Consider the following 14,714-nt stretch of genomic DNA (forward strand, 5'->3'; position numbering starts at 1 on the left):
ACAGAGTTTGCATTGTACATAAGCAATAAGCACATATTAACAATGTCAAAGTGTTTTAGCCTGTAACGTTAATTGATATCCTTCTGGAGGATAATTTGTATCGTTTCTAGGGTGTGTAAGAGGTAGAAAAGAAAGTGCACCTTTTTGTATTTTTTCTTCATAGTTAATGTTCATATGTTGCTACAGCGCTGTGTTACTACCAGGTGTGAGTTTGATTAGCCATTGCAATTCAATAAAAAAACCTTCCCTTCCCTCGGCCTTATGTCAAGTGGGATTGTCAAACCAGATGGATAGATCAGTCTACGAGATATTGATTCTTTATTCTTTATTTTTGCTGGCTTTTTAACCGCTAGTGTGCTATGCAATAGGGGTGTAACGATACACTAAAGTCACGGTTCGGTACGTACCTCGGTTTTTAAGTCACGGTTCGGTATGTTTTTCGGTACAAAAGTTTTTATTATTTTATTAAACAATTTGATTTTGATTTATTAAATTGTATCAAACATGTGGATAAAAACACAATAAAGTCCAGGACTTTTATTTCCATAGTGGTCCACACTATGAAAAACAGAAAACATCAGGGGCTGTATTCACAAAGAATCTTAGGGCTAAAAGTAGGTCATAAGTGGCGAATTTAGGAGTAACTCCTAAAAATAATGGGCGTGTCAGTCTTAAATTTAGGACTCCTAACTTTTTTCACTAAGAGCAATTCACAAAGTATTTTAGGCCTAAAAGTAGCACCTAAGTCTAGGAGAGCTTAAAAGTCCTCGAGAGGACTCCTAACTCAGTAAGACCTATTCACAAAGAATCGGAAAATGGCTGCGAGACGAAATGTTTTGGAGACAATGGAAGACTGTGAATTGATAAGGCGATATAGGCAAAATCGTGAGGGTATCAAACTTGTTGTGGAATTAGTGAATAACACTCTTATTTAGCAACAGGGAAAATGCAACTTTGCAATGACGACGATTTAGGAATATCGCAACCATCAGTTGTTAAAACACACGGGGGCAATGTTACAAATGTACCTTTAATCATCCTTAATTATTTAATATATAAATATAAATAAATCACTTAACCCATCATTATTTGTCTCATGTATTAACAGTAATACAACACTTTAATCATCATTATTTATTTCAAATAAAAAATAAATGGTTTGAAGTAAAAATAATAGGCCTATAACTACTCTTACTTATGATTACTATCTAATCATTTATTGTAAGATAATTTATTGTATTGAGTTTATAATCTGCTCAGTAAGGAGTCGGGAGTCGGACCAGTTGGGCTTTCGCTTGCGTTTCACGTTGTCTTCTCCTTCATTCATCATGATAGGAGGACTTGAACGGTGGTATGGGCTGATATTTAAAGTGTTTAGTGACGTAGCCACGGGTGTGCCTGGGACACCCAAGCGTGGTCCTGGCACACCTAAATATTTTCAGAATTAATTCATTACAACGATTTCTTTCGATTTAAAGCAAAATGTGACAGAGAGCGCGGTGCGCGTTGCACTAGGACTGCGTAGTGACCGGTCTAGGTCCACGCATTCGCTACCACAGAAGCGGGGCTGTGAAGGAAACCCCCCTATTGGATTTTGCGATTATATCCATACATTTCATTCCCCCATGTACAGCGTGGAGTGATTTAGTGGAGAGCCAGGGCTGCTTTCAGGATGGTCGTATCGATCGCTCCGGACCCTGGCTTCCACTGGACACTTGTAGCAGTTATAATAGCGTTCCGGTAAATCACTGAACTTGAGGCCACCCAAACTCTCACAGGCGCACCTTAATTACAATCTCTGGCTACGCCCAAACTTTTAGTGCTGGAAATATGCTCATTGGATAATAGTTTGCATGGTGCTTTTAATTACTTCCTTGATATAATGCAATTTACGTATTTTTATTGTTTGCTTTGGCTCTCTTTTTAACGTGCATACAACGTCATTATCGTGGTCTGCACAAACTTGTCATCGTGCGTGTATTCTGCTAACTGCACTGTCCATAACTATTTGATAGGACTTAATTTGTAGCCTAGGCTATTTCCTTATTTTTCGTTGATTTAGTGGGCTCGTTTGTGGGAAGTTGCGAATGAGTTTCACGGAGACCGCCGGCACTCAACAGCCAATCACCGTACTGACCGCTTCAAAACTCGTGCACGAGAATCGACGTAAGGGGGCATTAGGGGGCGTTACTCTTAGTTCACTCTTAGTAATTTATCCTTAGTATGAGTAGGTCTCAGCGGCTTTGTGAATAACTTTTAAGAAAAAACTCCTACGTAAAATGTTTTAGCGCGAGTTAGGAGCACTCCTAGCGGTAAGATAAAAAGCTTTGTGAATACGGCCCCAGGACAAGACGAGACACTCAGAGTGTGTGATAATCAATAAAAACTTAATTAAAAAAATATATATATATTATTATTATTTTTTTTTTCTTCGGTACGTACCGAAATGAAACGTGCATCGAACCGTTAGACCCGTACCGAAATATTTTGGTTTGAATACACGTAGCGTTACACCCCTACTATGCGATGTAAAGAGTTCACAGGGTTGTTTTCTCACAGAACACTCTCCAGTTTAAGTTATGCGAATGCTGTGCATTTGTTTAGAGCAGTGAGACTCTAGCTGTGTTTTCACACAGCTCACCCCTACAACCTTTTCTGGCCGTGGTGTTCATTATTAGAAGCTATGAGGCCGGTGGGTCAGTGAGTTAGTCCATCCTTGTTGTCGTTGTACATGACCCCACAGCGTGACCCCACAGCGTAACCCCGTCTTCAGTCTTTTTTATTGATTTCATAAGATAGCCGGCAATGGTTCTATCAAGATCAACAGGCCAATGTTCAGCCACACCACCACCATTTAAAAACCAAATCCAACAAACATGTCATTCCCTGAAGGCTTTTCCACGATCCCCAACGTACAACTTTTCATGAAGATTTATTTTTGCATTTATTCAGCTTTTATTATAGAGAGAGACAGAGAGGAAAGTGTGGAAGACAGAGGGGAGGACATGCAGTAAATGACCCAGGCCGGATTCGATCCTGGGTCTCTGCGATTAGGACTGTGCCTATATCGTCTTGCACACTAGCAGCACCGGAGAGACAGCACGGATTTCCTATCGCCGCCTCTCTCCAATAAGTGCATTCTCATCTGCTCTGTTGCTATCCATTTCCTCCGTGACATTTCTCTTAATTTTCTCTCTCTTTCTCCCCACTATAACCCTCTTTCTTTTTCTCGCGCACATATGTTGTGCGTTGTGGATTGGGCTAACGTAGCGGCTACCTGCTAGCGGAGTTAGCCCCGACTTCAGTCCGGCTCCTCCGCGCGGACCCGCCGCCGTCCCTCCGCGGTCCGTCGACGGCCTAATGGCCCCGGCAGTAGAGATTGTGGAGCTGAAGTCGGAACTCCGCACCTTAGAGCAGATGATCGATGATCTTCTCCAGCGGCAGTCCGTGCTGAGCTCCCGGTTAGCCCGCCTGGAGCCAGAAGCCAACCAGCTGCCCTCAGCCCCAGCGCCCTCCGCCGCTGCTACCAACGTCCTCCCTGGTCCGAGTTCCTCTCCATCATGGTCTTCTGTTGTCAGGGGAACAAAAAAGATTTCTCTTCCCCTCTACGACCCTCCAGACATCGGCGAAGATATCATCCCACTCGCAAACTTTTTCTCTCCCCTGGCGTTCCTCCCGCTTGTCTCTCCACCGGCTGCTCGCAGCGCCGCGCGGGTGCGAAAACGCTCCTCGCCGATCAGCGACACCCGGAGCACAGACGCACTTTCACTGTCACCCTCGTCTCCTTCTCAAATACATCCAGAAAAAAAGCGACCTCGCCTGTTTACTTCACAATTCCACAAGAAGCAGCCTCATTTGGAAACTGCCCCAGTGCCCTCATCTTTCTCCTCGGAGCCACCTGTTGCTGTTGCTGCACCTACAAACTCAGCTTCCCCCGCCCCGCCCACCCGAGATTCTAGCCAAATCAACACCTGTTCTCATCCAATCACATTCAGCTCGCCAGTCTCCCTCAATCCTAGGCTGTCGATCTACAACTGTAACCCAGGAAATGAACGCCCAGATATACTTTTAGTAGGTGATTCTATTATCAGGTTCGTTTCCCTCCCTGGCGCCATTACCTACTGTTTACCTGGAGGTAAAACCACAGACTTCATTGAACTCATCCCAGCACTTCTTGATATCCATCCCTCTGTCCACACTGTGATTGTCCACTCTGGCACCAATGACGTCATGGCCAGGCAATCCACACTGCTGCACCTCAACCTTGAGGCTGTTGTTTCCACTGTGGAAAGCCTAGGAAGGAGGTGTGTTCTATCCGGCCCCATTCCTGTCACCACCACTAGAAGCTCTGAGCACTTCAGTCGTTTGGTCAGCCTGCATGACTGGATAAAACATTTTTCTACAGCCTGTGGTTTTGCTTTTGTCAGCCACTTCGACTCCTTCTGGACTAGACATGATCTATTTAAACCTGATGGCCTACATCTAAATAAAACCGGTACAGGAGTCCTGTGTCAAAACTTTATCAACTTTATTGCTTTTAGCCTCGATTGACATCCCCCTCAGCAAGACCCTGCCGAGCTTCCCCGCTCTGTTGATCATAGTTCGCCTGAAAATGCGGGTCCTGCTGCTGTTACCATCCCCATGCATATCCCTGTCAGAATCACTTTACGTCCGCCACCAAAACTACACACTACTCGAGATGCAGCCAAAATAGAAGCATCTGCTCCTAGGCCTACTCCCCGTCCCTGTTGGCGAGGGGCAAATATGAGCAACTTGCAGTGTTTGCAGCGGGATCCCCTGACTGCAAACACCGTGGACCTGGCAGTCCCCGTCAGAATTGGCCTTGTAAATGCTAGATCGCTAGTGAATAAAACATTTATTATAAAAGATTTCTTCATGTCCCAGAGGTTGGACTTTCTCTGCATAACTGAGACTTGGTTGAGTCCTGGTGATACAAGTGCTTTTTCCGAACTCCTACCACACGACTGCTGTTTCTTTAACACCCCACGGGCGTCGGGTCGGGGAGGAGGAATAGCCACGGTTTTTAAGAATGGTTTTAAATGCAGACAGTTGTTTTTTACCACCTCCTCCCCCAGCTTTGAACTAAGCGCTTTTGAGCTTGGCAGCTCTCCTACTGTGTTGTGCGTGGTGGTCTATCGGCCCCCTAAATACAATAAGGATTTTATAAACGACCTCTCTGATTTTTTAACAGAAGTAATGCCAAATTAAAACTGCGCGCAGTGATGAACGGGACCTCGCGCCGGCTTGCGGCCGCATCACGTGCCGTCCTAACATGTGTGCTGGCAAGATGTGCACATGTTAGGGCCGCACGTGACGCAGCCGCAAGCCAGCACGAGGTCCCGTTCATCACTGCGCGCAGTTTTAAAAAAAATTTGCGCCGGCTTGCGGCCGCGTCACGTGCCGTCGTAACATGTGTGCTGGCAAGATGTGCACATGTTAGGACCGCACGTGACGCAGCCGCAAGCCGGCACGAGGTCCTGTTCATCACTGCGCGCAGTTTTAAAAAAGCGCGAATTTATGTAATCTGTAGAAGCAGAGGTGCACTGTGGTGTCCTACTGATTGTTTTGACATTAACATGTAAGACCACATTTAACTGAATTACATGTTCATTAACCCTACATCAATGATCCGATAAATTCCCTAGGAGGAGTTTGTTGAAATACGAGGCGAAAAAGTGAAAAAATTCCATTCAAAGCGGCCAACTTTGACGGCACGCCACGGCCACGCCCTTCAACGTACAGTCACAAATAACACGGCGTTGGTTGAGCACCATTTTTTGACTGTACTGACTAATTGAGAAGCAGATCCAATAAATACCCTAGGAGGAGTTTGTTCAAATACAAGGGGATAAAAGCGAAAATAAGACCACGGAATTCAAAATGGCCAACTTTGACGGCACGCCACAGACACGCCCTTCAACGTACAGTCACAAATAGCACGGCGTTGGTTGAGCTCCATGTCATGACTGTACTGACCAATTTTGAAGGAGATCCGATAAATTCCCTAGGAGGAGTTCATTCAAATACAAGGCAAAAAAGTTACAAAAATTTCAAAATGGCCGCCGAGAGTGAAAAGGAAAAAATTAAAACTTCCGACTTCCGGTGGGGTTTGGAGCATGGGTCCAAGAGGCTTTTCTGTAGGTCATGGGACCTTATACGTGCCTACCGATTTTCATACATATTGGTGAAACGTGGCGCAGGGGCTGCTTTTTAAAGTTCCTGTAGGGGGCGCTACAAAAAATAGAAACACGAATTTTGGTATGTGAGCTATCGGCACCAGTCTACACGTGTCCTGTGAATTTCATATTCATAACTATTACGGTCTCCGCACAGTGATTTACCCTGACACCAGAGCCTGTGGCGGCCATGTTGTTTTTTCAATCGAGTTAATTTTAATTGAGCAGTTAGAACTTTGGTACCTAACGGCCACTGAGTGGGTTCCGCTCAAATCAAACATTGCGTCTATGAACTGTGGCGATTTTAGTGTCAGGCCACGCCCATTTCGATGCCACGCCCCATTTGAAAATATGTTGACTTTATCTTGTTCAGAATTTGATTCTGAACAACTTTTGTATTGGGGCCAACATCATAGGCGTCCAACTTGATGTTGATATGAGCAATTAACTATTTTCGAGGTTTCAACCACACCCCTTTTAGAACTCATTGGTGCTCTAAACTTTATTGTACAGACTAATCCTTAAGTCACATTGAAGATAATGGGCCATAGATGATATGTGCCAAAGGATTTTTGTCAAAGTCGAAAAACCTAGGATCCTTGGGGAATTTACTGTTTTTAACAAAATTCAAAATGGCGGAAAATATGGCTACCGGAAGTGTTCAGTTCAAGAGACTTTTTTGTTCATCATGAGGATATGCATATGTGTGCAAAGTTTCATGAGTGTAGGTCAAACCGGTGACGCGTGCTGCTTGTGCAAAGTTTGCACTTTTGAACAGTTGCTATAGCGCCACCTAGGGGCGAATGTGAATTTGAGGGCTAGAATATCAAATTTTTCACCAGTCCCCACAATTGCACCAAAAAAAATTGAGTTTTCGTATATGTTCAGGGGGGGGAAAATGCAGTCGAATTGGCTAAAAATAATAATAAGAAGAAACACAAGGGTTTCAATAGGGACCTTGCCATGTTTGGCTCGGTCCCTAAATATGACCACATGCTCTTTCTAGGGGATTTTAATATCCATGTTTGCTGTCTTGGTGAACCTATGGCAATGGAGTTTGTAAACCTTATTGACTCTTTTAATTGTGTTCAGTTTGTGTCTGGTCCCACACATGAACGTGGACACACACTCGACCTTGTCCTTTCATATGGCCTGCCTGTTCAGAATTTAGAGATCTGTGATACAACGTTCTCAGACCATATGCCTGTTCTGTTTGACATCACTCTCCCTAACAATTCAATGAAACCCCATGCTGCAGCTCAGCGCTGTCGTATCTTAAACCCTTCCACTGCTGCTAATTTCTCCACTGCTTTCAATAACTGTGTTTTTCCAGAGTCTATGTGTAATTCTACTGATGGCCTCAATGCTTGGTTTCACTCAACTTGCCAATCAATTCTAGATTCCGTAGCACCGTTAAAAACCAAGCAGCCTAAGGCCAAACGTGAGCCTTGGTTAAATGAAGTCACTCGTGCCGCCAGACGCGAGTGTCGAAAAGCGGAACGAAAATGGAAAAGAGATAAAATGCAAGTGTCCCTTCAAATTCTAAAAGACCGCTGGCGACATTACCAGAAAATAGTGAGAGATGCCAAAAGAAATCATTTCTCAAATATCATTCTTTCAAATTATAACAAGCCCCAAGTATTATTTAAAATCATTGACTCAGTCCTTAACCCCCCGCAGACTGCAGGTATGGAACCATCTCCTGCCACTTGTGAAACCTTTTTAGACTTCTTCACTGGAAAAGTCTCCTCATCCAGAGCGTCAATTACTCCTCCTGCCCATGATCCCTCCATCTTGGTCCCCTGCTCTGCTATTTTTAATGAGTTCGAACCTGTTACTATGTCCCTCCTACAGGAGATTGTTGGCCACCTGAAACCCTCCGGGTCTCCAAGTGATGCGGTCCCTCCTAGACTCTTTAAAGAGGTCTTTCCCTCTGTAGGTCCATCTGTCCTCACGCTTATAAACAGTAGCCTGTACTCTGCAGTTTTCCCGAAACAGTTTAAACATGCAGCGGTCCAGCCTCTGATTAAGAAACCAGCCTTGGACCCCACAATCCCTGCAAACTTCAGGCCTATTTCTAAGCTGCCATTTCTTTCAAAAATCCTTGAGAAGATAGTGTATAGTCAATTAATGGCCTTTCTGGAAGAACACAATATTCTCGAAACATTCCAATCTGGTTTTAAAAATCTCCACAGTACAGAATCAGCCCTACTGAGAGTTTTTAACGATATATTTTTAGCTACCGACTCTGGGGACAGTGTGATTCTTTTACTTTTAGATTTAACGGCAGCATTTGATACAGTGGACCATAACATTTTAATTTCTCGTTTAGAACACTGGGTGGGTATTAGGGGCTCAGCATTAGAGTGGTTCCGATCATACTTAGCAGACCGAACTTTCTGTGTCAACATTGGTGATTTTATGTCTTCCTGTGCGCCCCTCCCATGTGGGGTACCACAAGGTTCGGTCCTAGGCCCTCTTCTGTTTTCACTATACCTGCTCCCACTGGGGTCCATCCTACGCAAACATGGCATATCCTTTCACTGCTATGCAGATGATTGCCAGATTTACCTGCCCCTCAAAAAGAATAATGCATCTTCTTTGAAACCACTTTTTAAATGTCTTAATGACCTAAAGGCCTGGATGGCACTCAACTTTTTAAATTTTAACGAAAATAAAACTGAGGTGATGGTTTTTAACGGCACTGCTGGGACTCCATCCATTGATCTAGGTTCACTAGCCCAATACTCAAAACCTACTATCAAAAACCTTGGGATAAAAATGGATCCTGGGCTAAACCTTGACAGTCAGATCACGGCAGTTGTGAAGTCAAGTTTCTTCCAACTGAGGCAGTTGGCTAAAATAAAACACATTCTCTCAAGGCAGCACCTAGAGATGACCATCCACGCTTTTATAACTAGTCGGCTTGACTATTGTAATGCCTTATATGTAGGGGTTAGCGCATCCGCCATCACCCGTCTTCAGATGGTACAAAATGCTGCTGCACGCCTTTTAAGCGGCATAAATAAACGTGAGCATATTACCCCCATTTTAACTGCACTACACTGGCTGCCCATTCGTTTTAGGATTAATTTTAAAATTATTTTATTTGTTTTTAAGTCTCTTAATGGCCTTGCCCCACCATACCTTTCTGAGCTGTTAGAACCTTACGCCCCTACACGCCCCCTCAGGTCAGCTGACCAGCTGCTCCTGAAAGTCCCGAGAACGACCACCAAACTTAAAGGGGACCGCGCTTTTTCAGTTGTGGCACCAAAGTTATGGAACGACCTGCCTCTTGATACCAGACAAGCTCCATCGCTGCATGTTTTTAAAAAGCGCCTCAAAACTCATCTGTTCTCCATAGCCTTTAACCCCGTTTTTAACTGATGTCTTTTATTCTGCTGTCGGTTATTTGTTGTTTGACTCACCTATGCGCTATGTTTTAATTGTTTACTTGTTTTGTATAGTGTTATTTTAAATGCACTTTATTTTATTCTTTATTATTTTCTGTTGTGTTTTATGTACTTTTTGTGTCTTATGCCAATTGTATATTTTGTGTGTGATTTTGTACAGCACTTTGGTCCACTGGGTTTTTAAAGTGCTTTATAAATAAAGTTGGTATGGTATATGGTATGCGCCTTAGCCCAGTGCACCACCGGGGGCGCCCCGTCGCAACGTACAACCTTTCATTGTGTCTTCTCTCTCTCTGTTTCCCTCTCTCTCTCCGCCAACGTCCCACCCCCCCCCCGCCGCCGACGCTCTCACTCTCTCTCTCTTGATTGGGTGGTCGGCCCCCAGTGACCGGCTGGCCCTGCGGCAGGTGCGCTCCATCCTGCAGCACCTGGGCCTGACCAGCTCCACGTGCGACGACAGCATCCTGGTGAAGGAGGTGTGCAGCGTGGTGTCCCGGCGGGCGGCCCAGCTCTGCGGCGCCGGCCTGGCGGCCGTGGTGGACAAGGTGCGGCGCAACCGGGGCCTGGAGCGCCTGCGCATCACCGTGGGCGTGGACGGCACGCTGTACAAGCTGCACCCCCAGTAAGGAGCGCCGCCGCCGCCGCCTCTGCCACCACCAGGGGGCAGCACCGCTAGGTTTACACTTTATGACGTTTACATTATTTATGGGGGCGGGATTAGCTCAGGAGGTAGTGAGGGTCGGCTGGTCACCGCAAGGTCGCCGGTTCGATCCTCCCGGCTCCTCCTAAGCTGAGTGTCGTGGTGGTGTCCCCTGAGCGAGACGCCCTCACCCTGACTGCTCCTGACCCGCTGGCTGTCGCCCTGCGTGGTCGACTCCGCCGTCGGTGTGTGAATGTGTGCATGAATGGGTGAATGTCAGATGACACTGTAAAGCGCTTTGGATGAAAGCGCTGTATAAATGAGGACCGTTTACCATTTACATTTAGCTGACGCTTTTATCCAAAGCGACTTAAAATTAGTACATTTGTCAGAAGCAAAAGAAACTATTATAACACAGGTGGCTTAAATCAAGCGCTCTGATTGGTTCCCAACTGTGGTATATTGAGCGTATACACACAGCTATGATGCCTGTTCAGTTTACGGAGTTCCGTATCACTCCGCGCCGAACGTGAACTTTATATGTTTATATATAAAGATGATAGCATAGTTCACTGAAGCCTAAAAACGTGTTGATTGCTGGAGAGGGTGGAAATGTTGTAAAGCAATAGGCACACACTGAGCGAACTCGATAGAAGTTAACGAGCTTACAAGCTACCGTCTCTAGCGTTCTCTCTGAAGGACACTACAGTGTGTTGCATAGCAACCGCCGTACACTTTGCAGGCAGTTAAGGAGTCGCCCCTTGACTGTGGTATAATGAGCGTATACCACAGCCTGTCGTGATCTATTGCTTAAATAAATTGCATGTCGGAACAGTAAGGATGTTCATAGAAAGTGCCAAGCACTAACACTTGTTAGGTTAAGCCATTCCCCGACTACAACAAAGATAGCTGGGATAAGATGCTACACAATGGCAAGTTATATTTTTAAGTGCAAGGACGTACAACGGATAATGTTGTATTTTCCCCACTAGCACCAACGCCGCCATCATCATCATCATAACTACACCACTAACCCCATCACCACATAACTTAGGCTGACCCCATTCAGACTCAACTTTCAAATTGAACAGATATTTCCGCTGTCTGATAGCGGAACAAATAGTTCAGCTATTTGACATTTGAATTCAAACTATTTCGGTTTATCAACATCATTTTAAGCATATTTTACCTTTACCTTTCACCAGTCACATGTCACATTTTCTGCATTTTCTAGATGTTTCTACTAATTCCCAAACTTCCCTACTCAATTTATCAGTCATGTTTTATGCTAGAACAATAATTCAAACTTTGGAGACTACCTTACAATCCAAAACAATTTTGGAACAAGTAAACAAAATATAAACCAAATCAAAATCTACGTCGAAACTTTATTTTGTGCTGATAAGAAAACTCCCTTTCGCTGCAGGTTGGCCTGACATTTCTGCCTTTCCTATTTCCAATTTGAAAACGGGCCCCAAACGAGAAGGCCTAATTTGCATGCATCATCTTTGCTACACGGCTCTTGGCACTTCAGAGACAGACTTCTCATGTCTGGTCGTAGCCATGTTTTGATGGCAGACATCAAAAGAATGCTTGCTTGCTTGCTCTTAGCGATGCTGGCGCTGAAGCTGCGGTGAGTGTGATCCGACTACCGCTTGGAGGTAGGCAGGGGCAGTTCGGGTGGTTCGCAGCCGTGTCTCAGAACACTTGTACAGCCATTCAGTTTATGATGTTTATGATCTTTATTCATTAATTGCGCGGCGGCCGAACTGACGCGGATATTCTCTGATATGATGTAAGCATAAGCACCGCGGAAACCACTGCTGTCAAAAGACGCTGATCCATCTTCACTGTTGACGCGAGTCGCTCTAGTTCTACCTCCACGGCCCTGCAGCGAGCAATTATCCGACAAGATTGTCCTATAGTGTGTGGCGTTCCGTCTTGTGTTCGAATCTCATGTATTTGTATTTACGATCGGAGAGCAACAAATGGGCTGAGATTCTCTTTGTGTGTGGTGTACATCCGACTCAAAAAATCGCATAAGATTAAAAAATCTTGTAGTGTGGGGCAGCCTTCAGTGCGTTGTCCATTTAGGGAACCTGACAAACTGTAGCCCGCTGTTCTTATGGTTTCCTCGACGATCGTGTGAGGCATTGGAGCAGTTTTTAATGCAGCAGTTATTTCCAGGCACTGTTAAAACAGTACAGAATTGCAACAACCTCCTCTGCTAGCAGCTACCGCGTCAACAATAACGCAAAGCTCAGCCGCACTCGGAGGAGCGTACCTTCCAACATGGCGGGAAGGGGGGGGGCTCTGTGCCGTGACGACAACTCCTCATTCTCAATAGGGAGCCAGTGGAGGTCACGGTAGAGGGCGTTCCCATGGAAACACGCTCTTGTTAGATTACAAAAGGTTTGATGGCGGAGGCAGGGAGTCCGGCCGGGAGCGAGTTGCGGTAGGCGAGGTCGGGAGACGACGAGCACTTAGAGAGCAAGAGCGGAGCTGCTTCCCTCACGAGGAAGGGCCAGAGAGGCCAGGGCCTATGGACTGCTGCGACGTGTTCTGGAATGTAGCAGTCAGAGTTGTACTTTCTTGGTGAACTTTGTGTATTCATACCTGCAAACTAGTCACCTTTCAGCGAAATTCGCCCGTTTTCAACTCAAAATAGGTCATTTACGTGAATCGTGTAGATCCGAAGAGTTTTTTTTTTAAGGGGGGGGGGGGAGAAACGACGACCCGACCGACCAATCAACCAACCATAGACTGTATATTAACCAGGGGTGCACATGGGGCTGGGCGATAAAACGATAACGATATGTATTGCGATAGACACGTAATCAATATCAATAGAAAATGCGTTCGATAGAAGTTTCGATAATTTTTTTTCCTCGTTGGAAGTTAACGGAGCAAAGAGTCTAGCTCCGCTTTGAACCAGAGGTTGCGAAGCGAGGTTGGTTGCGTGAACAAAGGCACGCGTCCTCTGATACCTGTGGAGAGCAACGTATGGAGCGACACGCCAATGGCCAATCATGTAACAGTATCATGTCTGGCTGCGCCGTCTCGTCTCGCGTGTGTGTTTCATAACAGAAACAGCGCGATGTGAGAAACGAAAGGTTCATGACAGTACTGGACATATCTCCATGTCCCATTTCCCCCTTTGATGGCATTATCATTATTCTGTTTAATGTAGGCATTTTCGTTATAACATGGATAGCAAGCATAACAACAAAATCGCTAACCCCCCCTACAACGGTTTAGTTTGTCCCATTTTTCAACCCTTAAGAGTTTGCAGGTATGATGTATGAAAACTGGAGAGGAAAAATGTTTGCCTGCATTGTTGCCAGTGTTTGCTGCTGACAATGCATTGCTGGCGTCCCTGAGGATAAGAATCCAAAGCCACAATTGATTAGTGAATGCAAGAAAATGCCGTTCTTCAGGAATGGGTGACGTTGCCAATAACATAATCAACAACTACAGATGGAGGACATTGTAAAGGCATCTCTTGCCCTCAATATCTCTCTCCATCTCGCCCTCTCTCTCCTCTCTCTCTCTCTCTCTCTCTCTCGCTCTCTCGCCGCTCTCTCTCTCTCTCTCTCTCTCTCTCTCTCTCTCTCTCTCTCTCTCTCTCTCTCTCTCTCTCTCTCTCTCTCTCTCTCTCTCTCTCTCTCTCTCTCTCTCTCTCTCTCTCTCTCTCTCTCTCTCTCTCTCTCTCTCTCTCTCTCTCTCTCTCTCTCTCTCTCTCTCCATCCCTATCTCCCTCTAGTTTCTCCGGGATCCTGCGGGAGACGGTGCTGGACCTGGCCCCTGGCTGCGAGGTCAGCTTCCTGCGGTCGGAGGACGGCAGCGGCAAAGGCGCTGCGCTGATCACCGCCGTCGCCTGCAGAGTGAGGGATGCCGCGAAGCACTGAACCCCCAACCCCGCACGCCCGCCCGCCCGCCTCTCCCTCCCCCCCCCCCCCCCCCCCACGGTTGACGCAGCGAGGGACCGCTCTGTGGAACGGTTGTATTTAGTATGGCCATGGTTCATCTCACACTGTGTGTGTGTCTGGTCTGTATGTGTACGGATCTCACCCAACCAATGCGAGAAGCCACTCGCAAGGACATAAGACGCGCGGCCCCCGAAGGTGCGAGATTAAAAGATGAGCGCTCCCAATCTGGGGGGGGGGGGGGGGGGGGGGGAGGAAAAGACCCGAGATTAAATGCCCGTCCAAACCCAGCCTCGCCAGATAGAAGGACTTGAAAATGTCAGGACATCAACAATGGGAAATATAACTAACTATGATATACAATATATTAAGCATCCCAAATACAGTATATAAAACGTCTAATAAATAGGTCTCCCCAATTGTACAAGGCCTAAAACAGGCCTAACTCTAAAAAGAATAATTCCTTTTGTCAGAGACGCACGCAAAGTGTGGCTAGAGTTCAACAGCTTGATTCGTTAGTATTCTTTTGTTCTTTTAT

The 14,714-nt window shown here is 45.8% G+C and overlaps 1 protein-coding gene across 2 annotated transcripts in view; it reads left to right on the plus strand.

Annotated features, from left to right (window-relative positions):
* Window positions 1–14,419, plus strand: part of hk2 (hexokinase 2) — a 43,157-nt gene extending 28,738 nt beyond the window's left edge. For both annotated transcript variants that reach the window (XM_084468444.1, XM_084468443.1), the window contains exons 17-18: window positions 9,996–10,232; window positions 14,014–14,419. In XM_084468444.1, the coding sequence (XP_084324570.1) occupies window positions 9,996–10,232; window positions 14,014–14,158 (382 nt within the window). In that variant the 3' untranslated portion in view covers window positions 14,159–14,419. The remainder of the gene's footprint in view (window positions 1–9,995; window positions 10,233–14,013) is intronic.
* Window positions 14,420–14,714: the final 295 nt, after the last annotated feature.

Source organism: Micromesistius poutassou (genome assembly GCF_964030765.1).
Source record: "Micromesistius poutassou genome assembly, chromosome: 5".
Classification (NCBI taxonomy): Eukaryota; Metazoa; Chordata; class Actinopteri; order Gadiformes; family Gadidae; genus Micromesistius; species Micromesistius poutassou.